This window comes from Onychomys torridus, chromosome 14 (assembly GCF_903995425.1).
Source record: "Onychomys torridus chromosome 14, mOncTor1.1, whole genome shotgun sequence".
Taxonomy (NCBI): Eukaryota; Metazoa; Chordata; class Mammalia; order Rodentia; family Cricetidae; genus Onychomys; species Onychomys torridus.
The window spans coordinates 986,707-1,014,330 of NC_050456.1; the positions used below are offsets into that span (position 1 = coordinate 986,707).

The 27,624-nt window shown below is 38.8% G+C and overlaps 2 protein-coding genes across 3 annotated transcripts in view; both read right to left on the minus strand.

The window, feature by feature from the left end:
* Hbp1 (HMG-box transcription factor 1) overlaps window positions 1-7,605 on the minus strand; it is a 30,658-nt gene extending 23,053 nt beyond the window's left edge. The window contains exon 1 of one of the 2 annotated variants that reach the window (XM_036205396.1): window positions 7,529-7,605. In XM_036205396.1, the coding sequence (XP_036061289.1) occupies window positions 7,529-7,543 (15 nt within the window). In that variant the 5' untranslated portion in view covers window positions 7,544-7,605. Of the gene's footprint in view, window positions 1-7,390; window positions 7,498-7,528 lie in introns of those variants that run through there. The other variant, XM_036205397.1, reaches the window with a different exon arrangement.
* A 12,898-nt stretch (window positions 7,606-20,503) lies between these two features.
* The window catches only part of Prkar2b (protein kinase cAMP-dependent type II regulatory subunit beta), a 106,339-nt gene continuing 99,218 nt past the window's right edge, over window positions 20,504-27,624 (minus strand). Inside the window, exons 8-11 of the mRNA XM_036206599.1 lie at window positions 27,133-27,207; window positions 24,375-24,440; window positions 24,133-24,271; window positions 20,504-21,409 (exon numbers count right to left, since the gene is read on the minus strand). Coding sequence (XP_036062492.1) covers window positions 21,276-21,409; window positions 24,133-24,271; window positions 24,375-24,440; window positions 27,133-27,207 — 414 coding nt within the window. The 3' untranslated portion in view covers window positions 20,504-21,275. The remainder of the gene's footprint in view (window positions 21,410-24,132; window positions 24,272-24,374; window positions 24,441-27,132; window positions 27,208-27,624) is intronic.

The following is a 27,624-nucleotide window of genomic DNA, read 5'->3' on the forward strand; positions in this document are numbered from 1 at the left end:
GTGATGTCTCATGCTATTACTTCGGGTACTTAACAGTTTATCTAAGTCTGAGGCATGCTGTGGAATAATCCTGTACACTATGAAAATACGTTGGTCTCATTGTTAATAAAAAGCTGATTGGTCAGTAGCCAGGCAGGAAGTATGGGTGGGACAACCAAACTAAGTGGGGGTAGACAGGGCAGAGTTAGGAAGGGACATTATGGAAAAAGCAAAATGGACGTGCTGTACTAAAAAAAAAGGTACCAATCCATGTGGCAAAACATACATTAAAAAATGAGTTAATTTAAATGTAAGATTTAGCTAGTAACAAACCTGAGCTATCAGTCAAGTATTTATAATTATCAAGACTCTGAACGGTTATTTGAAAAACAGCTGCCAAGACAAAAGAAACTCCACCTACGAATGGCACCTAACATGGGGCATGAAATATCCACGTAAGAGGGACTGCAGGGGCTTGGTGGCACCTGGAGAGAAGCTCTCCAACTACAAATGGTGTCCAACGTGTTGGAAAGAGTTTCCACCTAAAACCTGACAAAAAAGATTCTAAAACGGAGCTAAAAACAGCTTGCTTCCTAGTTGTCTCTCTCAAGTTAGCGGCAGCCTGCCTGTTTGAGCTACTATGGCGGGTTCCTGGCGTGTGCATCTGACCTGCAGTGTGGCGGGAATGAGGAGTCTACAAGCAGCACTTTACTCTGCTGCATGGTGGATTTAGCATTTGCTAGTTAAAAAAAAAAAAAAAAAAAGGTTTCTGGGCTATGTGCTGCTTTGATATAACTGCTTCTGATAGCTGATGGAACACATGGCTACAGACCCAGAGCTGGCAATAAACTGTACCACCGCCATGTTGGGGAGCTGAGGTGGACAAAGATGGATATTACACAGAGAATCTGGTTTATGTTGTCTTTGGGATTTTTAACTACAGAAAAAGATTTGATTGTAAAAGCTGTTGAGTTAAACAAATATGTAAATTTTAAAGGTACCTTGACTTCAAAATTTGGATATAAGGATATGTTGCTTTGAAAAAGAGTCTCTGCTTTTGTTTCCACAGAAAGCCAGAGGCTATGGATTTGTTCCAGATTAAGATACATCAGGTTTGATCAGCCAAGACCCCCTGAAATGACACCATGGCCCAGATGATCCAACATCCACAATGGTTTCAAGGCAATTGGCTCAGAGGTTCACCCTCACGGACTACTCCATAATCCTAAAATTTTCTTGGTGTCCCCATAAGATACAGCGCCCCCCTCCAGCAGGAAGTAGTAAGAGAAACTACACCCAAATTCCCAAAATTATCAAGCTGGCTTTAGAGATGGAATTGGCTCACTCCTTCTCTAAACCCAGGCATATTGCTAAAAGAAAAGGTTAAGAGATTCTTGTGTCCCAAATCAGAAGAGCCCTCTGGTGTGGGACAGAGAAAAACCAATATTTTTATCTAAATCAGGTAAATTATAAATATGATCTCTTTCTAAAGAAAAAAAAGGACATATAAATATAACAGGATAAAAGGGTAGATTAATGAACTTACTTTTAAAGAACAACAACTTGTTTAAAATGTCTTACATTGGTATAGATTTTAGTCTATTGATACAAAATTAAAGTTAATTTTGTTATACTGTATATATATTTCTACTCTTGTTTGAGGTATTATGTTTATGCAACTCATTTAGATTGTAATGGAAAAAGAAATACAGATCAATTAGTCTTCTATGATATTCAAACTTACAGTCATGTTAAGTTTTCTAGGTATACATAGATATATTTCAGATAGACAGGTAATCTTCAAACATTTCAAAGGTCTACAGAATATGGCATTTAAAATATTTTTAAAATTTAGACTTTCTGGATAGTGAGACATGCCTGCTCCTGGCAGCACCGATTTACTTCAGAGAGGAGGATGGGCACTGAAGACACTTCACATGGAGTTTATTTTCACCTTGGCAAAAATAGCCACTCGGGCAAGAAACTGTTCTTGCCTGGACTGTTTCATCAACAGGACCCATAGAAAGGTGACCACTGAACTTTGCTTGACAAAATGGTTCTTCAGGTTCCTGCTTCACAGAGGAAACTGCCAGACATTCTATAGGACACTAAAAAAAAGTGACCAAGAGACTCTAGCCCTGAGGGCTGAAGACAAATGCCCCAACTTTACAAAGGAACATTAGGTGACTGTCCAGGCTGCCAGCTGTCTCTGACTACCCTGCAAGACTCCCGAAAGTTGCTTGCATCCTTCTCCCAGTTCTCAGGTAATAATATATCCTTCTGAGGTCTTTGATGTGGTTGAAGACTAGATAGTTATTTTCTCAGTTATGATAAAAGATAAGTTAGATATAAAACCTTAGACTCACAAATATAAGATAGGATATTTTCTTTAATATTGTAACTGTAACTCTTCCTTGATAATTGCTTTTTGTTCCTTTATTTGCCCAACTTTCAATAATTGTTTTGTTATCTGAAATTTTATTATATAAAAGTTAAAACCTTGCTTTTGAAATTTTTTTCAAAAATGAAAAGGGGAAGTGCTGTGGGATGTTCTGTATATCAAATGTGTTGCTCTGATTGGTTAAAATAAATAAAGTGCTAATTGGCCAGTAGCCAGACAGGAAGGAGGAGGAGAATTGTGGGAAGTGGAAGGCTGGGTAGAGAGAGACTGCCAGCTGCCGCCATGACAAGGAAGATGTAAGGTACTGGTAAGCCACGAGCTACGTGGCAAAGTGTAGATTAATAGAAATGGGCTAAATATAAGACTAAGAGCTAGACAATGGTAGGCCAGAGCTAATGGCCAAGCAGTTTAAATAATATAAATGTCTGTGTGATTATTTTATACGTGGGTTGAGGGACCGCAGGGGCTTGGTGGCACCTGGAGAGAAGCTCTCCAACTACAGTGGTAAGTAGTAACGCAGATTCCTTATTTAGTAATTCCGAAGACACATAGGAACTTGGTCACTCTTTGGAAGTTCTCAAACAGCTAACACTAACAGTTTAGATCAGATTTTAATTCATCCTATAGTAATCTACTGAACAGCTTAAAGAACATAATCCAATTTTCATGTCAACTCTTGAACATCTACCCATACTCCATTCCACATACTGTGACCTAGATGTCAATTGTCAACTATAGCTGCACCTAAAGACACCCCCACTTTACCATCATTCTCAGTATAGCCTTTGTGTCCTAACAGTGCTGTTCTGAGCCCACAGAATCTACTGTGGCTGTCTTGTTTCTCTCCCTCTGCAGAGGGCTTTGGTTTTGTCATTCTGCACATCTAGACCTTCCCCTCTCCCTATCAGCAGTGCCTATCATTCACCATAGAATTTCTTCCACTTAGAATCTCATCACAATCTCATCACAACATACTGGTGGGGGACAAGCAATAATTTTAATGTCAAAGCAGAACTACCTACAATTGACAGACCAAGTAAATATTTACTGTTCTTGACATTTGGACTTCCCACTGATTATGGTGAAGTCTGGTTTTGGACTGATGGTTTGCTAAGGTAAAGGTTTTATTATACAGGTTTTGTTTTTTGTTTTCCTATGAAGTTTTGATTTTTAAGGTTTGTATTTCCTATACAGGGAAAGAATGCCTAAAGTTCAAGACAATAGACTCACATTTTACTCTTCTGGTTACATATCCTGGAACCAGCAATTCATCTGCAAACTCACGGAGTACTACTTATCTCATGGGGCTAGTGTAAGACTAAAGCACATGAAAACACACACATACAGAATGTTGGTCTGTGTCTTCTTACAATCCACACTGGGCAAAGCAAGACCTCTGAAAATGTAAAGGAACACCATTTCAACCGATCCTCAAAACAATCCCCACATACATGACAGCAATTAGATATTATTCTGATAAACAAGCTCAGTTTTCAAACACCTCCTGGTAGAGCTAGCCCTATTGTTCATTCACACTGTATACACTACTCTGCTTTTAGAATGTGCAACAGGACTTGCCTTGTATTTAAGCTAAATATGCACATCAATTTTTCATTAAATCAATGATTTTCAAAGCTTCAATTCTCTAATTGTACTTTAAATGCCATGTTCAAAACTTCAAAATTTAATGCTTTTGCTACAAAGTATGTGCAAACTCTAGGAAGAAGAGAACAGAAGACAACAAAGAAACTGGGTTTTCAAAACGCTTGCCTCGCGCCTTCCCACCATCCAGAGCACTGCCACACACTTCCTCTCATTTTAGCAAGCAGGCAAACAGCTCTGGGAACATAAGGCATGAGGAAGGCAGGACTCTGACCACTCAATGGGACCATTTTCTTTCTAAAAACTGAAGAGACAAAATCATAAACATTTAGCTCAAAATATGTTAGACTCCAGGTTCCAAGCCTTTGTTTCTAGATTCCTTTTTGTTCAGTGATCCTTACCAACTTTGTGTGAAAGACCCTCCTTCTACTCTTCCCTCGGTCTCCCAGGACTTCCAGACACCACCCAGGCTATTCAACTTGTTTCAAAGAGTAGGCGAAGAAAAGGCAATGTACCTCAACTAACAAATAATTAACTTCAACTTTAACATCAAAAGCAATTAGAAGGTCTTACCGAAGTCCTTTTAGAATAACATCACATATTCTAAATGTCACTTCTTTGACAAATGTTTCTGCCACTGAGCTAAAACATGAAAACAAGAAGCCTTATGGTGCTTGTTTGTTTTGGTAAGCTGCACAACTTTAGCTTACCACTTAGCACCTTTGTGCTCCTCAACAGTTAACCACTGATGCCTATTTCCTTATTTGTCAATAGAACTAAACCTACCCACTCCTCAAAATTGTTACAGGTATAAAAATATATCTCACATTCTTCCTTTGCTGAACATTGCAAATCAAACCAAAGTAAATTATTTTCATGCTCAATCAACATGAAATACTAATATAGATCACATAAAACTTTCTGTGAACAGTACTGTCAATTCAAAGAATATTTAAGGCAAGGTATTTTGGAGGCTGATGAGATGGTCCAGCGGCTAAAAGCACTGACTGCTCTTTCAAAGGCCCTGGGTTCAATTTTCATCACCTACATCAAGTCACTACTGTCTGTTAACTCCAACCACCTCTTCTGGCTAGCTTGGGTAGTGCACAGATATGGTACATATACATGCAGGCAAAACACCCACCACATACATAAAATTCAAAAAATCTTAAAGAAACATCTTTTTATGAGAAACATGAAATCATCTAAATTTTACATGAAAGAAACTATTTCCCTATACCTAATTATAATCCTAACCATTTTCATATTATTACAACAACTTTCTGGGCAGGCATGGTTGAAATCTAAAATTTATATGAAAGAAAGCTAGTTTCTAACTTGATTATACTCAAACATTTTCATATTTCTACAACAACCTGTGAAAAGAGGGTTTTTTGGTTTTGTTTTGTTGTTTTTGTCCCAACATGGCAGCAAACTTAAACCTCAGCACTCTGCTCAGCACTCTGGAGGCAGAGGCCGGAAGATCACTGTGGGTTCCATTCCAGCCTGGTCTATATAGTTACAGTATGAGACCCTGTCTAAAGAAGGGGGAAGGGGCTTTCTAGAGGAGCATTAATGGCTGAGGATGGAGGAACTGCCAAGAATCCAGGGCCAGCCTAGGCTATAACGACTTCAAAATCCTTAGGACAGGTAACTTTGTTCAATTAAGACCATGCCATTTATATAAAACCATATTAGAGGGAAATTTTCTTATTTTCTCTTTCCTGTTTTTTTTTTTTTTTTTTTAAAAGATATGGTTTTATGTGGTCCAGGCTGGTCTGGAACTCACTATGTAGCCGAGTCATGGCCCATTCTGCTTGTTCCTCCCAAGTGCTTGAGATTACAAACAGACATGGCTGAAAATAGACTTTTCTAATTTCCATAGAGAAAATGTAATAGAAATTGTGACTGGAAGTGCAAAGCAAATACAGATGAAAATATGAAAGTACATGATTAATTACTGACATCAGGAAGTTAAAATGTTTCAAATTTTCTTAATTGTTTGATATACAGGCATTTGTCAGTTTAATTTTTTAATTTTTGTGATTTCTTTTCTCCTTCTCAGTGCATACTGTGAAACTTAAAATACATAAAATATCTGTCCTAGTTAATACTGTTAGGAAGTAACTTCTGAAGATGACTAAGAGAGTACTGGTATCTTTATTTCCAACCGATACACAAACCAGTTTGTAATGCACACCAAAGAGCCTTCAGGCTCAGTATCTAAGTTCATACCACATGCCTGCTTCACTGCACAATGAGAGAGTCCGGAGATAAAATACAGTACAGACGATTTGGTGGTTCAGTGTTCAAGAGAGGAACACAACTGTTGTTTTAAGTACAACTGAGAAGGCATCCTTTTTAACAGTCGAGAAATGAACAAAGGGCTTTCCCAGGAAGAAATAGCAACTAGGTTTATAAAACTAAGCTAGAAGCTATAAATTTAAATGTTAAAAAGATGCTTAAGTTTACTAGTCCGTCTTGAAGTAACTTTTAACCATTTCTTCTTCAAAACCCTCAAATCTCTAATTCTCGAACCGTAACTCATCCTGAAACCCCACTCCCCTTAAGCCCTACTGGAGTCCCAGCATCAGGTACATTGTGCCAGTAAACGTATCCCGCCCAGCTGTCAGAGCATTCACACGACTCGCGGAAAAGTCCTGGGTGAACTGCAGGGTGCACAGCGCAGGGAGCACGGCCGAGCGAGACTCCGAAACCAGGCTTCGCTCGAACTCCTTTTTGTTTTGTTTAAATCCGCCTGCAGAGGGAGGAGCCTGGCCTCGCCCGCAGGCCTCTTCGCCGGGTCAGTCGGAGCAGCGCCGCCCAGAGCTGGCCAAGTCCACCCCCACCTCTTTCGCCATTCATCGCTTCCTCCCCTCCCCCCATCATGTGACCACAGCCTGGACTCCAGGCTTGTTTTTCCCCCTCAGCGCAGCCCCACCGCGCACGCGCCTCGCAGCCCATTCATTCGAACTGCGTAACAATGAGCCCCGGGACCGACGGCTCTGCGAGCTCCCCCGCCCGGCCCAGGTCCCGGTCCAGCTCCAGGTCCCAGGAGCCCCCGGCCCGCTTGGGCTCGCGGCCGGTATCCGCCCCTCGGCCCCGCAGCTGGGAGTGGCGAGTCAAACTTTCCGGAGCCCTCCGGAACGCCAGGCCCCTCCCCTGCCCCGGCCCCTTCCCCGCCAGCCCCCACCGCGAGCGCGGCCGAGCCCGGCCTCCGCCAGCGCTCCCTTCCACCCCCCGGGGATCCTGGGCGCCACGACCGCCCAGCCCCGGAGAGCTCGCGGGAGGCCCGGCCCGCAGGCTCGCCGCAGGGACTCCGGTGCCCAGCAGCCCGAGGGTCCCCGCTTGAGCCGCCAGCCCCTCCCTTACCCGCCCCCACCCCTCTGGAACCCAGCGACCACACACCGTCACGACGCCGGCCGCCTGTCGCGACAGCGTCGCCAGCAGCTTGCCTGCGCATTCCCTTACGGCCGCCCGCTTCCCTGATGCGCGCCGCGACTCCCGCCGCAGCGTTTACTTCTCGGCCGAAACTTTCCTACTTACCAAACCCGTCGCCATTACCAAGTCTTTCAAGCTTCGTCTTCCCCCTCCCCTAAAGCCCCCGGGGGGCTGAGCCTTCCTTCATCTTTTTCGCCTTTAATTGGTCTGAAGTACTGCCATTCTAAGGTTCCACTTTTCCATTGGGCAATGCCGTGGCCCGTCTCGGTGGGCGGGTATGTATTGACTTTTCTGTTGTGTTTACTGGAGAAGGTGGCTTGTCAATCACTACAGAAAGCGCTTTGGATTGGATTGCTGCCGAGACGCTGGGGACCGGAGCCAAACTTTGTTCTCGAAGTGGATTGTGGGTTGGTAGTCTCAGCCTTGCTCCTTAGCTCAGGAAATTGCCGGTGGGAGGAGCTGCTTGAACTACATATCCCAGAGGTGCGCGTACAGCACAGTCTTGATAGTAAACAAGAGTCATAGGGACACGTGTATCAGCTCGTTTGTTTTGGTGTCTCAGACAAAAGGGAGGGGGCGGAGGAAAGGAGTGTTTTAGAGCTGGGGCCTCTTCTCTTCCTCTGGGCCTCCGGGAGCACTCAGAGCAGCCTCAGTCTGTCGAGCACCCATCTATTCCAGGCCATAAACAGCCAGAGTCGCTTGCTGCTCAAAGTTTGGCAGGTGGCCAAGGTATTGTTTTAGTGCGAGGGGAAGAAGATGACTGCACAAGCGGAAGCAGTGTAGGCACGCCAGGGACTTGATCACTCACGAATCACCGCCCACGCACGAAGAGGATGACAAAGGTTGATTCAGGACTGCCTTCCCGCAGCCGATGGGCTAGATTCTTTGACTCAGCTCTTGCCTCATCACGCCCACAACAACTAGGGAAGATTTACCAATTATGTTCAATTTGACCAGGATGCGTTGAGACACAGCCAAGTGCCATGCACTGTAGGATTTAGGGATGAGACGATCTCAGTCTCGAGATTTACACAGCTGTTAAAAGGATGATTGCTTTGAAATTGAGGCGTTTGAAGCGGTTATTTCCGTATAGGCCTACATTCTTTTAAGTTCGCACAAAGGTAAATCCAGACTTACGTAGTTGTTGGATTACTTCTTTGGTGAATGTTTTAACCTCGTCTCCCGCCCAAAGGGTTCAGAAAGAAAACTGTCTTTCCACTCTGTTTCCACTAGAGGTTCTTCCCACGTTTCTAAGGCAGTCTGACCAGAAGCAGGGTATGTCTTCTCTGCCTTAGTTTCCCTTTAAAGGAGGTTGCTCATAGCAGCTGGGTGCAGCTAATCTGTAATTGCATTTTTACTATTCACATTATGAGCATCTCTATAGGCATTATTGAGCTTTTTTTTCCTTCTTCTTTTAACCTGAAGTGTTTCATCATTTAGGCTATGGGTTAGGTTTTATTTCTTTTGATTATTAGAGACGTGCTGAAAATCGAGAGGAAGGGAACGAGTAAGAATTCTGCTAAAGTAGATTTAGGGAAGAGTTCGAAATCATCTTTCTTTAAAGTTGTCACATTGCTTGAATTTTCAAATGTACCCAAAAGCTACATAAGAGAATCAGTAAATTAGACTACCTGTGTATGGTTGGAACAAAGTTTCAAATTCCTTTGAGTTCTACATTTGGACTCTTGAAATGGAAACTGTTTCTAAAATAGCCCTCTCAAGTAAGCAGAGATTTACATTCTGTGTTCATATATAGTAGTGATCAAGCACTGTTTTCCTCAAAATAATCCAGAGGAAACCCAACAAAATGCCTAATTTTCTCCCTAAATAAAAAGTAAAAGATTTTAATTTACATCTTTCAGATACTGTAGAGTGATTCCAAAAAGCCATTTCGAGTTTGTGTTTTCTTTTTCTTTTAATGGAAAGTGATCGCCAAAATGGATGGAACTAGAAAATATCATCCTGAGTGAGGTAACCCAGACTCAGAAGGACAAACATGGTATGTACTCATAAGTGGATACTAGCTATAAAGCAAACGACAATAAGATTGCAACCCACAGATCTAGGGAGGCTCCCTAGCAGAGAGGACCCTAGGATGACTGTGGCTTATAATAATTTTTGGTTTTGCCCAATCACTGGGCATGCTTTAGTGAAACATTTCACTATTAAGAATTTGTACTGCATCAAGCTGATGAAAGAGTATGCTGGCTGTATTTTCAGAAGGGGTGGCTAAAATCTTTTTAGATTATGGATAGGCCTATAGAAGAATGTCTGCTGTAAATCAGTGAAGGGGAAGATGAATAGGAATCTAACTTTACACAACTTAAGTAAAACATAGCTCTCTGAACAGATGAAGATAGGTTTCTTCTGTATCCCTAGAATCTAATCAATATTTATATGTATAATTCAGCTATTATTTGGCTTAAAGGGGCTTATTGGGAAATGTTATCATTTTTACTATCTTCTACAGAGAAAGTATTTTCCAGTTTCAAATAACTCTGGACTTTGGAATTATAACCTGTTTTTATGTTAAAAAAAAATTTAAGTGGAAAGTGCTGAAGGACCACTGAACTTGATGTTGTATTTACATATCTATATCTGTATAAAATAATGATTGTTTGTTTAAAAAGGTGAAGTGCAAATGTGAATTTAACAAGAAGTTGTATACTTTTGTAGATTTTCAACACTGTACACAAACTCCTTTGTTACAAATAAATTTTTGTTTTGTTTTTTGTTTTTCGAGACAGGATTTTTCTGTTTAGTTTTGGAGTCTGTCCTGGAACTCACTCTGTAGACCAGGCTGGCCTCGAACTCACAGAGATCCACATGCCTCTGTCTCCTGAGTGCTGGGATTAAAGGCTATGCGCCACCACTGCCCGGTGTTACAAATAAATATTTATGCTTAAAAAAAAAAAAAAATAGAAATGTCAATATTTATTTTCCATCCTTGGAGTATATTTAATCATTTAAACTTAATATCTGCAAGATTCGTATGTTCTTGAAACGAAAGAAATTGTAATTTCCAAAAGTTAAATCAACACAAGCTATGAGCCATGGATGTATCTGTCCGTCTGTAAACTATAACACCGACTTCCCTGAATGTTACTAAAAGAAAAGGAGGGAAAACAAACATAAGGCTTTGAAAGCCTTAGTGGTGGAAGTAACCAGGGTGGGAAGGATAAATTCAACTCCGATAAAGATACTGTGCATTAGTTATGAAGTCTTACCCCTTGCTGACTCCATAGATTTTTTCCATTCATTCATATATTTAGTATTATTTATTGACCTCCTGTACTAAAAACAATACAATTTAAATTTGTCATGTTTTATCTTATGTCCAAGTCTTCAAATATAAGTCAAATCTGGATAGTTTAATCATAGATAAATAAATATAATTATTAGAATTTCCCAACCTTTTAGCAGATATTTAATCCTGTCTTTTTACTTCCTTGGGAAACTGACTGAACACCTTAGCACCTAATGCATATTTACCATGGACATCATTAATTCTTGGTCAACCAAAAAAGTAGCCAGTGCAAAAACCAAAATGAAGACCAATAAGACCTTAGTAAAACCTTATATATGTTAGGCTCTGACTAAAACAGATACACAGCCAGTCATCTTCAGATGTTTTCATGACAAGATTAACATTAAAAAAATCACTTTAATACCTCCTCACTGTACACATGCATAAAATCTATAATAAAAAATATGGGGGGGGGGATCTCAAATCAAATTATCAGCAGCTTGAATATTTACTTGTTATAAACAAGGTTTAGTTGGTTAAAGATGGTTTAAAAATAGTTTAGAAATTAGACAAACTCTACTTAGAACTTATTTCATCTATTTAGAGGTGAAATTAAGTAATTTCCCTGGATTCCACCATGTCTTGAACAATTACTACTCTGCCAAACAAAAACTGAGAAAGCCCACATGACATCTACTTGAATATTCATTATATCACTGTTCTCATTATCAAATGGTTCAACAAATTCTACAACTAAGAAAAAGACCAAACCATATAGTTTAAATACTGTCCCCAAAGTTTCAGATAGCTTTTTGGTAGAATATTTAAACTCACACAAATTTATCTCCCCATATTATCTTACTGCTTGAAAACACGTTTATTTTATAATTAACTTAGTTCAAAGTATTCTAAATTTTTTGTTTATTTGTTTGTTTGTTTGAGACAGGGTTTCGAAACCCTGTCTCTGTGTAGCTTTGCGCCTTTCCTGGAACTCATTTTGGAGAACAGGCTGGCCCAGAACTCGCAGAGATCCTCCTGCCTCTGCCTCCTGAGTGCTGGTATTAAAAGCGTGCGCCACCACTGCCCAGATAGTTCAAAGTATTCTTATAACACATGCAATGAAACACCTAGAAGGTAATGAGCGTCATTTTGGAACTGAATCATTACGCACTGCATACAACTAGAAGTTTAGATTTTGTTCAGATGACCTTTGTGGCAAGACCTTTGGCAGCTGATATGTGAGGGTCTTATCTTTATACCCACCAGGAAGAAGAAACAACAGAAGTTGAAGCAAGAAAGATTGTTGGGTTTCTTGCTTACATAACTGAGATTATTCGTGTCTCCAATTGAAATAGGGGATGTGAGAGAGATGTAGGTCCTAGGAGTAGGGAAAAGTGGGATTCAAATGTAGATGCTAAGTTTGCTATGGTCATGAGAAATTTGATTACAGGGAGCCTATAACAGTTGTATGTATTCATTTTCATTTGTAATTCTCAACCTTTGAGTCGCGACCCCTTTGGGGGATCACATATCAGATATCCTGCATATCAGATGTTTACATTGTGATTCACAACAGTAGAAAAATTACAGGTAGATATTGGTGAAATTATTAAGGCCACTCCACGTAGTTAAAAGGGAGGTTTATTTTGTGGGGTAACTTACAAATGAAGGGATAGGTTGCAGGGTCTGGCAAAGGTATAGCGCAGTCCGGCGGTGTTCTCTGGAGAACTCTGCTCGGTCTACCTCCAGCATCCAGGATCCCGGAACTAAGAGAGAGACCTCCTCTTGATCCTCAGTCTTCTGCTTCCTCCTCCGCCCCGCCTTGTGGGTGTGACCATTACCAAAGCCTCAATGGCAGTTGGAACTTCCAGGCCAATGCTGGGATGGCTATCCACTACAGGTAGAAGTTGAAATAAAAATAATTTTATCTTTCCAAGTCTGTGAAGAATTGTGTTGGGATTTTGATGGGGGTTGCATTGAATCTATAGATTGCTTTTGGTAAGATTGGCTGAGGACCAAATCCAGGGCCTTGTGCTTGCTAGGCAAGCACTCTACCCCTGAGCTAAATCCCCAACCCCAAGATTGCCATTTACACTATGGTAATCCTAGCTATCCATGAGCATGGGAGATCCTTCCATTTCTGATATCTTCTTCAATTTCTGTCTTTAGAGATTTAAAGTTCTTATCAAATAGGTCCTTCATCCTTCACTTGTTTTAGTGTTATCCCAAGGTATTTTATATTATTAGTGGCTATTGTAAAGGGTGATGTTTCTCTGACTTCTTTCTTATCCCTTTTATCATTTATGTTTAGGAGGGCTACTGATTTTTTTTTAGTTGATCTTGTATCCTGCCACTTTTTTTTTTAAAAGATTTTTATTTATTTATTATGTATACAGCATGTATGACCAGAAGAGGGCACCAGACCTTATTACAGATGGTAGTGAGCCACCATGTGGTTGCTGGGAATTTAACTCAGGACCTCTGGAAAAGCAGTCAGTGCTCTTAACCTCTGAGCCATCTCTCCAGCCTGTATCCTGCCACTTTACTGAAGGAGTTTATCAGCTGTAGGAGTTCCCTGGTAGAATTTTTGGGGTCGCTTATGTATACTATCATCTACAAATAGTGGAAGTTTGATTTCTTCCTTTCCAATTTGTATCCCCTTGATCTTGTTTTGTTGTCCTATTGCTCTAGCTAGAACTTCAAGTAGTATATTCTTCACAGACTTGGAAAGAAAAATACTCAACTTCATATGGAAAAACAAAAGACCCAGGATAGCTAAAAGAATCCTGTATAATAAAGCAACCTCTGGAGGCATCACTATCCCTGACCTCAAGCTCTACTATAGAGCTATAGTAATAAAAAACAGCTTGGTACTGGCATAAAACCAACATACAGACCAATGGAATTGAATTGAAGACCCTGACATTAATCCATGCACATACGAACGATTTTTGACAAAGAAGCCAAAACTAAAAAAAGGAAAAAAGAAAGTATCTTCAACAAATGGTGCTGGCATAACTGGATATCAATATGTAAAAAATTACAAATAGACTATCTGTCACCATGCACAAAACTCAAGTCCAAGTGGATCAAAGACCTCAACATAAACCCAGTTACACTAAACTTAATAGAAGAGAAAGTAGGAAGTACTCTTGAACACATTGGCACAGGAGATCACTTTCTAAATATAACACCAGCACCACAGACACTGAGCACAATTAATAAATGGGACCTCTTAAAACTGAGAAGCTTTTGTAGGGCAAAAGACATGATCAATAAAACAAAAAGACAGCCTACAGAATGGGAAAAGACCTTCACCAAGCCCACATCTGACAGAGGACTGATCTCCAAAGTATATACAGAACTCAAGAAATTAGACATCAAAATACTCAACAATCCAATTTAAAAATTGGTTAAAGAGCTAAACAGAATTCTCAAAAGAAGACTCACAAATGGCTGAAAGACATTTAAAGAAATGCTCAACATCCTTAATCATCAGAGAAATGCAAATCAAAACGACTCTGAGATACCACCTTACTACCTGTCAGAATTACTATGATCAAAAACACTAGCTGGGCAGTGGTGGCGCACACCTTTAATCCCAGCACTTGGGAGGCAGAGGCAGGCGGATCTCTGTGAGTTCAAGGCCAGCCTGATCTACAAAGCGAGTTCCAGGAAAGGCACAAAGCCACACAGAGAAACCCTGTCTCGAACCCCCCCCCCAAAAAAAAACCACTAATGACAGTCAATGTTGGAGAGGATGCAGAGCAAAGGGAACACTCCTCCACTGTTGGTGGGAATGCAAACTTGTACAACATCTGTGGAAATCAGTATGGCGGTTTCTCAGAAAATTGGGAATCAATCTACCTCAAGACCCAGCCATACCACTCTTGGGCATATACCCAAGGAATGCTCAATCATACCACAAAGATACATGCTCAACTATGTTCACAGCAGCACTATTTGTAATAGTCAGAACCTGGAAACAACTTAGATGCCCATCAACTGAAGAATGGATTAAGAAAATGTGGTACATATACACAATGGAGTACTACTCAGCAGAGAAAAACAATGACAGCATGAAATTTGCAGGCAAATGGATGGAACTAGAAAATACCATCCTGAGTGAGGTAACCCAAACCCAGGGGGACAAACATGGTTATGTACTCACTCATAAGTGGATACTAGATATAAAGCAAAGAACAATCAGACTGCAACCCACAGAACCAGGGAGGCTAGGGGGGGACCCTAGGATGACTGTGGCTTATAATAAGTTTTGGTTTTACTCAATTACTGGGCAAGCCTCAATGAAGCATTTCACTATTAGGATAAGAATTTATACTTATCAATGATAGCTGATAAAAGAAAAATAAATAAATAAAAATGAAAAAAATTTTTAAAAAGAAAAAATAATAATTTTATCATTGGGGGTCACCACAATATGAGGAACTCTATCACAGGGTCTCTGCATTAGGAAGATTGAGAACCACTGGGCTAGAAGAATAAAGTTGAGTACCCTCAGAAAATAGAGGAGACTGCTACTTTTGGTATTAATTTGCTCTCAAAAGTTCTTGCAGATTTGCTCAATTTGGTATAAATGAAGTGAGTAGTGAAAAAATAAATGTTTCATCTCACATATGCTTTATAAACTCAAGCTGAAATAACAATTATTGTGTCTTTAGTGGAAAACTTTCTAGAATGGATAATTGTTTTCTGACCTACAATATTTTTGATGGTTCTGTTTGGAGGTTCTGTATACATTTTTATTTGCTAGCCAAAAATACTTCATTTTAATAATAAGTCACAAAGAACATTTAAAATCATAGGAATAGCTTATACAAACTCTTGTGTATATGTGTTCACAGCTTTCATAGTGTTATGCTAATAAACTAATACTTTTATTAACAGTGCATCCTCCTCCCACAGCCACCACATAGCTTCCTTTCCTGTCACTCTCCATCTCTGTAATCATCTTCTTGTCTGACAAATAAGCAACTAAGTAGCTATCTGATAAACAATGAATAGCAAGTTAAGGGGAAATAAGTAGTGTCGATTTCTGATATGTCATGTGCTGTTTTGAACATGGACTTTTGAAAATACTTTCTATGTGCTTTAAAGGCTGCTTCCTCTGTGTAGCCATTACATGTTAAACAGTGTTAACCAACTCCTAAGTGCTGAACCTCTGAGCATTATATCAGCTCTCAAACATTTTTCACAGCACTTTCTGGATCTCACATCTTCAAATTAGCTGCTTGGTGATTAAAGCATGTAAATACTCCAAATTCCAAAAAGACCATAAACTTTAAATAACTTAATTATATATATATATATAATATACTAATGCTAGTATATAATAATTAAATTATTCTAGTTCCAAGCATTTCTAATAAGACACTCAGCTTCCAGCTGTGTTAAATTCTGTTTTTGTCTCCTTCACCATGTCAATCACGCAAACAGAATATGTATCTCATTATCACACCTTACCACCATCATATAGATAGAGGATCATAATTCGCTAAAGTTTTGAAGTGTTGACAATATTCTAGTGGCACTTTAAAGAACACTTAAAGAACAATACTCTTATAATGGACACCTATCTTAAAATAATTACAATATGCCACTCCCAAACTGTTATTTGTGATGGAGAAGAGTGGTGCCTGTCTGTAGTCCCACCTGCTGGGAGGCTGAGGGGGAAAGATAGCTTGAATCCAAGAGTGCAAGAACAGCATAGTGTGACTGTCTCAAGATGGGGAAGAGATTATTTGTTCACATTTCAAGAATATAGTCATGTAAAGTACACTTGTACTGAATGCTAGCCTAGAAGAGGCAGGTAAACTTCCAGTGCAGTTAGTTATGCAGTTGATTCTCTTGTTAATCAGAAAGACACAAGTTGGTTTCCAGTTAGGACAGAACAGGAAGATGAACGATTAAAAGTAACTTCAGTATTTCGACTAAATTTCTCTTCTTTTAAAGCCTTTTCACACTAAATATAAAATGTTACAGGCTGGAAATGAAAGTGTTAGAGTGCTTGCCCTGGGGTTAGATCCCCAGCACTTCACAAAGAAGAGTCAGGCAAGGCAGGGCAGACAAAGCCCAAGCACTAAGGTGGCTGAGGTAGAAAGGTGGTTAAGTTCCGGGGCCACAGGAGGCTTCATAACAAGACCAAGTCTGTAGAAGCCAAAATTAGGTAATCGAGATAATTCAAGGTTTCGTATCAGGATGGTTGCAGCCAAGGCAAGGTTGAGAACTTAGCAGCTGGACACCCAAATGTTCTGTTGCCCAGAGTTTGCTCGATCTGTGCAGAATTTTTTGTGTGTGCACATTCATTTGCATGGCTTACTCCTAACACCTGTGGGTCCTAGGGATTAAACTCAGGCCATCTCATCAGCCCAAACATTTTAATTTTTTGGGCGCGCGCGGGGGGGGGGGGGGGGGGAGGTTAGGCTGGTTAAGACCCACTACACCTTCATCCCTACACCATTTAAGAGAGGACTTCCTTTATAAATAAATGGATGAAACTACATTTTGGGAGCTCATAGAGAAGATTGGAGTTCTAGAAAGGCATCTGTGTCCCATTCACCATGGGTTGTTCTATTTGCTGTATTCCTAGTTCATCTAAGGAGAGACAAATGGAGGGGACAGGAAATGACCAAGATGCATCTTGTTATTGGCTCTAACTTTTCCTTGTGCATAGGGGAAAAAAGGTCATTTTTGCTTTCAGTTAAAAGTAAAAAATGTACTAACATGCTACTATGACACAATTATAAATGGTGCTAACAATGTATGTGTAAATGTATGTACACTTATGTGTATATTCCCTAAGTACCTACATACCACTTTGTAGTGTCATGTTTAAGAGAATGGCAAGATTCAGGCTATGGTTAAATCAAAATCTGAAGAACCACATTAAAATGCACTTCATTTTAATATAAATGATAAATCCTGTGTCATAGATCACCACAGCTCACCATATTTAGATGCCAGATGCTTACTAAAATTTCTAGGGAATTTTTAGGTTTGTAAACTTAACATATGCAAAAAATAAAGACCCACGTTAGTAAAAAAATTTCCTCTTGAAATTGACTCTACATTATGTAAGAGTAGGCTTTTAACTGATATTAATTGGGTTATAGGCCAGTATTTTGATAAGAAAAGAAGAAATCTCAATTCTTCATGAGTTCTGCCATGGACATACAACACAGTCTTGGTGAAAATGGATTCTCCTTGGTATGCAAATTGAACAGAAATAATCTTGTCATTATTGCTGGGTACACAGGTCTTCTGAAAATAACTAGTATATTTGGCTGCTTACGTTTTCACAATTCATGAATTACAATGATAGGATTTATTTATTTAGTTTTTTTCCCTCTCCTGATACAGGGTTTCTCTGTGTATCTCTGGCTGTCCTGGAACTTGCTCTGTAGACCAGACTGGCCTATAACTCAGAGATCTGCCTGCCTCTGCCTTCCAAGTGCTGGGATTAAAGGCATGCACCACCACTGCCTGGTAATACATTTTTTAAAATATTTGTGAATACAACTATACTTTTGTTTAGCCAGTTTTACTGCCTGTAAAATTATTCTGGAACAGGTAAAACTGTCTCAATCCCTAGTACCATTTCCTTCCTTTAGTGTGTGCCTCACTCGCCTCACTATTAACTTTGGAAACCAGCATTCCTCTGGTCTCTCTCTGGAGTGTCAGCACTTTATTTAGCTGTGAAAAGCTCCTCATCAGCTGCCTAACAAAGGCCCAGAGCAATCCCTCCACACTTAGTGGTTTAAGACCACAGAAAGTTATCCTAACATTTGTCAAAGAAGTCACCTGTATTGTTAAACATACTTTGAAAATAAAGACAACTCCACACACTTCTGACTCTTACCACTTCTCAGTAAAACCCCAAGCCTTTCATTGAAACTCTCCACATAAAACATTTTACATGGCTTAGTAGCCAATGTTAACAGTAACCCAAATATAGTTATCCAATTCTATTGCAGGTAGAATTTTTGTTAAAATATAGGGGCTAAGCCCTAATTCATACTGATATGCAAGAAACACAATACCCTTCTAATCTTACTTAAAACAAAATGGAGAACCTTGTTCTCCAGGACAGATTCCCAACACTTTCCTAGCCACAGGTGTATTTAAGAGGTGCCATCTTTGAGTGGAAACTTCATCAAGGAATTCCCAAATAGTAAGATTCCTCATTGGTGATTTAATAATGACATCCACAAGCCAAATTTGAGCTGTTTTAATTAGGTTTTACACATAAATTCCCCAGTTATTTGGTTACTCTAAATGACCAAAATAAAGTGCAACATACCACAACAGTTAAAAATTTAACCAGTAGTTAAAAATCTTACAGAGACCTACAGTCATGCAAAAACCATACTTTCTTACTGCTATATGCCATGGGTTTATAATTTCCATAGGCCATATCTCATGATTTTTGTTACATTTATACACTAGACAAGCCACAATAAAGAAAACAATGCTTAAAACATTTATTATAAAAGTGTGCTTTATTATAAGGAAAATTTAAATATAACCAACAATACTGAAAATAATGTAACAGGCATTTATAGCCTTGGTTGGAGTTCTTTATTTGACAGGCATTTGTTTACTATTCCATAAACGTTAACAATTAGCTTATGCAATGCAACAGAAAAGAACTCAGAATAGTGAATAAAGAACACAGAATGATGAACCAGGAATTTGGGTAGCTTTTTTCTGGTTTTTCTGTTTTTGGAATTTTTCCTTGTTTAACACATGGCTTTTGAAAACATGTTACTTTCATGTAGAGAGAGCTCTTTTTCCTAAAGACAGATTTTGCAAAAATAATATTTTAAAACATGACTAGAGCTATAGTTTACATACTTTAACTTGTTTATGCATTATTCAATTAACATTCTAGCCATGTTTTCATGTACAAGTAGGACTATAAGCATTCTCTTATAAGATCACAGCAGCCATAGATGAACTGCACATATATAGATCTTCTTTTCCTTAGAACACATTTCCCAAAATGAAATTACCCATTTAAAGGTGAATAACTAGTGAGAATTAGTCTCTAGACATTTGGTCATGGGCCTGATAGTCATGTAAAAGTATAGTGCTTTGGTTGTACATAACAATTCAGCGTTATCTGGCATATAAATAAGCATATAAGTGACCAAAGAAAACCTAATAAAATTTTGTACTTTGTGTACTTTTAATTTTAACTCTGTGCTGACTTTAAAGCTGAGGACAAGTCCTAATGATATGTAGTATAGACAGAATTCCATTAATCATTATGTATGGCTTTGCTTATATACAAACTTATTTTCACCACTGTGGTAGTTTTTGAGGGTTGGAAAAGATAAAACACTTGATTGGCTGCTGATCAATAAGCTTGCTGGTTGGTGACAAGGGAGAACAGAAAAAAATAAAAATAAAAATAAGACATGGCCATGGGCACAGACGTGCACAGAGCTGCAATATTTGGACCATAAAGTGCAAAGCAATATCCCATGGGCATGTGGATAAGAATCCCAAATGATTTTTTAATAGGAAATTTTTCCTTTTTCTAAATATAAAATTCAGAACATTCAGAGGACAAAAAAATGTCAGATTAAGTTTAAATAGCTTTTAAAAAATCTTTGTCACATTAAATGTCAAGAAGCAATTTATAAAGAATACAGGGGTTGCAAAATACAAAAGGAAGCAGTGATACTATATATTTGATGATGAGAAGTGCATTTATGGGCTAGGTGGTGGTGGCACACACCTTTAATCCCATCACTCAAGAGGCAGATGCAGGGCGTGATTTCTCTGAGTTTGAGGCCAGCCTGGTCTACAGGGTGAGTTCCAGGAGAGCCAGGGTTACATAGCGAAACCTTGTCTTGAGGGGAAAAATAAGATGACAGAAAAATGCATTTATGCTTTCATCTCAAAAGACTCTCTGCCCAATTATAATGACCAAGTTGCCAAGCCTCAAAAGCCACTCAATTACATAGGCTACTTACTGACATTTGTCAAAGAAGTCGAAATGTACTTTATTGCAAAAATATAAAAAATTTTTAAATTGCATATGATGTTTCATACCATTTCACCAATAGGCCAAGACACAACTTATCAAGCCAGACAATGGAATGACTGACATTTTACTGTTTGATGAATTATAGAAAGAATGTGATGCCATGCTAGATTGCATGAGTCACTACCAACTTCCCCCTTAAATGGGACAGTCACTAACTTGGTATTTGAATAATTCAAACACATCGCTTGGTCTATGATTACATCTTTTAATTATCTTCTTAAACATGTATGCTTTCAATATATTATAACCATTTGAATAAATCTTTCAGTCAAATAATTTTATGGAATAGAAAGTAATTTTTATGAATATGTTGATTTTTTTTAATGAAGTACCCAGTAGAAAGTGATGTTAAAGCCTATTGACTATTAAATCACTACTGTTTACTGATACAATGTAAATGTTTTTTGTTTAAAAAAGGAAAAACCTGAAATCACAGAAAATGCTTGGCATCTACACAAACACATTCTCAGTGGACTAACCACTAGGGCATAACTGTTTCACTAATGCTCTTTCTGCTCTCTACTTTTGCTTCATGCAGTGGGCTCAACAATATCCATGTTTGTTCCAAACAGTGCAACTAATTGTTCTTCATAGGTGGCGATGTTCCTTTTCATTATTTCCATGCAAGGTCCCAAAAGCCTTTCAAATGCTTGCACATCCATGGCTAAGAGAAAAGAAAAAAATAAATTAAAAATACCATTCCTTGTATAACTCAGAAATTCCTAAGCTATTCCTTTCTACTATGATATTCTACTATGATATTGCAGTTTTGATACATTACCAATGCAAGAGAATTTTTAGACAGATATTATAAAAATATGAGAAAAAATAAAGGTGAAAATGTTCCACTTCAAAAAGGAAACAGGACCTTCTCTGGTTACAGTCTGGGATGCTTTGACAGATGACAGACCTGAGGTGAAGTTGGTGGGAGGTGCCTGACCCATGCTGAGGAAATGAAGACCTAACATGGCACAGCCTCAGAGCTTCCAAAAATAAACATAACCCCCCAAAAGTGGCACAAGAGCGTTTCTTACCTTATTCTCAGAGTGTACAATGTGCTGTGAAGATTTATACCATTTATACCACTGTCTATGCAATTCAAAATCATGATCAACAGAGTGCTTCCTTCTGCCTCTACTAATACATGCATCAACAGAGTGCTTCCTTCTGCCTCTACTAATACATGGTCCTTGCATCAACAGAGTGCTTCCTTCTGCCTCTACTAATACATGCATCACTTTGGTTGTCTGCCTTATGTATTTTCTATTTTGCCTTTTTTGGTTTTGAGACAGCCTGATTATGCAGTTCACACTGACTTTGAATAAACTGGCCTTGAATTTATGATCAACCCACTTCAGGTACTGGAATTACAGACAGGAGACACCAGATGGGGCTGTCTCAGGCATTTTAAAATTGAGGTTATAGTATACTGCTTAACATATTAAAATCTCTCTGTCAAATTTGCACAGGTTAAAAAAGATAGGGTTTATAAGGCTTTAATGGACATTCTTGCATGGTATAGTAGGCACATTAGAAAAAATAAAAGTGGCCTGCATGTATTGAGTCATTAAATAGGCAAATGAACTACTTCTCAAAACAAGTAGCCAATAAATACATAAAAACAGCCATCTGAGAAATGCAGATCACAACTACATTGAGATTTCCATCTCACCCCAGTCAAGCAGCCACATCAAGAAACAACAAAAGTTGGCAAAGCCTCTTGAAAAATGGAAGCCTTGTTCACAGGTGATGAGATTGCAGATTAGTGTAGGCACTAGCAAATTGGTATATAAATTCCTCATTAAATAGAACTAGACCCACCATTTTCTCCAGGTTCTACCCTCCTAAGCATAGGTCTGAAGGAGTCAAAGTCAGCAGCATATAATAGAGATATCCACCTGCCCATGGATATTGCAGCACTATTCACAATAGCCAAATTATGTGATCAGCCTAAGTGTCCATCAACAAATGGAAAAAGTAAATGTAAATACACAATGCAGTGTTACTCGGCCATAAAGAAAAAATATATTGTGACATTTGCAGAAAAACAAACAAAGCTTGGAAAAAATCACGTTAAGTGAAGCAGACACTGTATGTTTTTCTTCGGCTGAAGGAGTAAAATCTTAAAAAAAAAAAAAAAAAAGAAAAGAAAAAAAGAAAAAAAAAGGAACACCCATGAAAGCAGAAGGGGGCTATTTGAAAAGTAGAATGGGACCAACAGGGAGAAGAAGGAGGCAATTATGGTGACTATGCAAAGCACATGCTACTCATGAAAATGTTACAACTTTATACAAGTAATACATACTTAATTAAAGAAAAATCATTTTAAAAGACCTAGTCAGAAAACCATTTCTAAGGAAAAAGTAAGAATCACCTCTGCATATATATGTAAACAAACTGGACTCAAAGATCATAAAACATTCACCAGTGAGTGATAATTTATTGTGTATAAATTTACCTAAAGGAATGTCAAAATCTCATGTACTAATAAAGTTCCTATAGTGAAAATGCATGCAAAGCAGATGAAAAGGAACTATAACAGTGGAAACATGGGCAGATGGTGAGGACATGGGTGTGCCTTAGCTTTCCCTGGACTTCCTACACTTCTTGTATTTCTCCCACTGCCTTTAATAAGTGACCACAGAATAAAATAAGCAGCCTCTCTCACATCACCTTTATCTTACAGTCAACAGCTGTGAGGAGAATCTCTCAGTTTTGTCTTCTCATTCATCAAAGTATCATTTTACTAATACTGCACTTATTGAAAACCTTTTACAAAGTGACTCTGTGAAGAATTAATTCTGACAAGCCTTGCCAATTTAAAAATCACTGAAACTAACTTTTACTTTTTTGAATTGTGAGGAACATGCAGAGGATAATTATTGTTGGATCAATTTTCTAAATGTCATTTATGTTACTATTTTCTGAACTATGTTTTCACTATTTAAGTGAGTGATTTCTCAGACACAAAATTTCTGTATATACCAACTGAAAGCGGCATTTCTGCCGAGCTCCCTGGTCGAAGGAAGCCATACACGCTGAGTGACAGCAATTGATTGTGCTCCAGCAGACCTGAACTGCATCCGGCGGCGGCGGCGGGAGGTGGCTGCAGTTTCCACTCACATTCCAACGCCCAGCAGAGCTTAATGATGAACTTCACAGAAAGTGCCTCTTTAGCCTTCTCTTTTGAGGGACACAACACATGGCATTTTCTTGACAGACTAAATATAAAACTTGTTAACTGGATGTTGTTATTTCAATCATTAAAGTAAGTCCAAACCTTGGTCATATTCTGTGAGGACTTTAGCACTTGTGAATGCAGTAAAATGTCCCATATGGTTTGAGTGCCTGGAACGCAAACATAGCCAGACCCACTACTTGACCTACCTAAACATTTGACAGTCCCAATGGCGTGTGCAGACGCTGCTCTTGGTTTGTTAGTGACCAGGGCAAGCTCCCCAAAGTACTGTCCCCGAAAACACCGAGCAATTTCCACGGCACCATTCTCTTCCACTTCTGATTTACCCTGAGAAGGTAATTGAAATGAGTTACATTTAAGTCTAGCATCATTAAAAAATACATTTTTTTCCTTGCTAATATGAGGAATTTTAGGACTGATAAAAGTTTACCTTTCTTTTCATAGTAATTTTCACTTCTCCAGATTCTACAATGAAAAAAGAATCTGCCAAATCTCCCTATTAAAAGAAAACAAAAATGTAGAGTGAAAATGAAAATTCCAGAGCAACCCTGAAATTGTGCCCCAAAAGCCAGCTTACAGATTCCAGTCTGTAAGTAAAGTCACACTGAAGAGACTATTTCATCTTCCATGTTCAGGGGTTACAACTGATAATTATGTAACAACACTTTTATTTGTAAAAACATTTGAAATAATGTTTTTACAATCTCTACCAGAAAATATGGCAAATAACTTGGTTGTTTGTATTAGGAAGCTTGCCCTGAATTTTGTGCTGAACTGTACCCACAGGACAGCACAGCTGTCCATCCCGGCAGCACCCTTCCAGCAGCAGCTCTGTCAGTACACCCTGTGCTCCCTGGAAAGCAGAACATGCTCCCTGTGCCCCCTAAAGTAACCCACATTAGCACAGTGACCTGCCAGGAGCAGACAGTACCTGGGGGCATTCAGAGGCAACGCTTTGGGATGCCCACAGCCAGTGGACTTCCAGGCTCTGAAAAGACTGCTAGACTGAAAAGTTTAATGCCACGTCTAACTAAAAACCCAGTATTTCTAGACTTTGCACATACGCTGATTTCTAATGCTGCCCCTCAAACATACTATGGAAGATTTTTGTTCACTGTTTAAAGTCCTTCCAATGAATCCAGAGAAACACAAATATTTGAAAACTTCTTTGGTACAATTTATAAACTTAGCATGATATGGTAACACAACCAACATACTAAGGGCCTGACTTTTACCTTTATCTCTAGGACCTCAAACAAAACCACAGATTATATCACATAAATAAATGTTAGGCCTACATTTCAAAAATATAGGATAGGTATATATTTATAGATGCTGAAAACAGTATGCAATGGCATCTTTAATAAAATTCAACATTTATTTGCTAGGGAATGAAGCCAGGGTATGTGATGGTGTCTTTAATTAACTCAAAATATAGCTAATTATTTATTTAATGCTAGGGAATGAACCCAGAGCCCCATAAGCTGGGCAGTGGTGGCACATGTGAGCCACCACGTAGTTGCTGAGGCTTGAACTCAGGACCTCTGGAAGAACAGCCTTAACCTCTGAGCCATCTCTCCAGCCCTTTGTTTGTTTGTTTGTTATTTTTCACATCTTCATTCATTTATTGAAAAAAATTTTTAAAAATGGCAGTTAATAAAGGGCGTAAACAAATCAACAGGAACATACTAGTGGAAAACATAGAGAATATGAAACTAAAAATGCCACTGGCTTCTTTAATTGGTGAAGAACACAAAATGTAATAGGCAGGTCTATTTTAAACAAAAAGCTAGTTTGTATTTTTTTTAAATAATTCTCTCTAAGTCAAATATATATACACACCCACAAAAATGGTGTGTAAAGGAAAGCTCTCATACATAAGAAGTGTATCCTGGACTGAAGGAAATAGTTGCTGAGGCAGGGATTAACACAAAGTCAGCAAGAAGTTAACAAAACAATACAGTCTATCCTTAAGCTGTACCTCTGGGCCCCTCCTTTCATTTTCGTATCAAGTTTTTATAAGAGCTTCACACTAAAATCTTAAGTTCTATGACTCCTGATAGGTCTATCTGCTGCTGGGCAAATGTGCTGCAAATGTTGGGAACACTCCAGTGAACTGAGTCCAGTCTGAGGGCTGCGTCAATGTCCATACCTAGTTCTGATTCAGTACAACAGTGATAGGAGATGGGCTCAGAGAAACCGAGTGGAGAGTCCGTGCAAACTGCCAGTATGTTTAGTGCAACTTTCTGTCATCTTTTTTTTTTTAGAATAAAAAAGTTACAAAGAAGCATTTAAGAGCCTTGGGCTTAGCATGTATGATGAGATCCTCCATTCAACCAACAACCAACCCCCAAATCAACTTAAGCATCTGAAAAGCATGCCAGACTTTGCTACCTCCCATTTAACTTTTTCTGATATTTGACAACATGTCTTGTGTGTGTGCATGGGGTAGGGGTAGGGACAGAAAGATACTCATTTGCCTACTAAACAATGGTCTTTTCTTCAAACAGCACTTGAATCTTATTTCACATGTAAAGGAAAAGACAATAATTCAAACAGAATAGTACCTTAGATAGTGATTAAAAAAACAACAACAACAGAGACTATTAGAAATCCCCTCAAGTCGTGTGCATGTTTCAACTGTTTACAAAGCCTACTTTCTAGGCTCTCTGGCTGACAGGCACTCACTGTACACAAATGGTTTCCCACTGGGACATTAGAAAAGAAGGAAGGTTAGAAGATTTTTATTAACATATTCAATGCTTGGATATGGTGCGATGTGAGATCTTCTCAGTGAATGGTGTGTGGAAACGGCCTCAGAGAGTCTCGAGAACAGATCATGCAAAACTCTTTATCATATGGATTCTTAGTAATTTCATGGGAGAGCCACCAGTTTCCCCCTTTTACATATGTCATCTTATTCCTACTATACATGTGAATTTCATGTTACAAATTGTAAAACTACTCAGAAAGTCAGGTAACAGTTTAATGCATATTCATTAGGAGTAAATTATATAAACAACAACATTCAAATTACTTACTGGCTGTAAAAGGATTTTTAGTAAGTTGTTTGGTAGAAGTAATATTCATTTATTTCAACATTGCACACTAATTATGAAAACAAAGTTTAACAAGATTTCTAAGACATTCCTGAATGTACCCCTAAACTGACTGACATGGTGTTATACCTGAGCAATGATCTGTTCTCCATCATTGTAAACTTTGGTGCCGATCACATCTACCACCTTCAGGCGTTCAGAGACCTACAAAGAAAATATAATATTAGAAGGAAACAGACTGTAATGGCTGTTCTGGGTGTTCAACTAAACTACAATCTAGAATTAACTAAAACCCAAATGTCTGAGTACACTTGTGAGGGATTTTTTTTCCTTAATTAAATCAGTTGAAGTGGAAAGACCCTCTTTTAATCCTTTGAAGTGGAAAGATCCACCTTTAATCTGACTGCTGCTGTAGCCTATAGAAAAGACAGGGAAGAAGGCAGCTCCTTCCCTGGCACTAGATCCCACTTCTTCAGGATTCTGTCATAGACTGAAGACCAGCTAAAACATCCAGCCTCATGGACTGAACAACTACTGGATTCTTAGATTTTTCATTAGTAGGCAGCTATTATTGGACTAGTAGTACCAAAGACTGTAAGCCATTTTAATAAGTCCAAATAA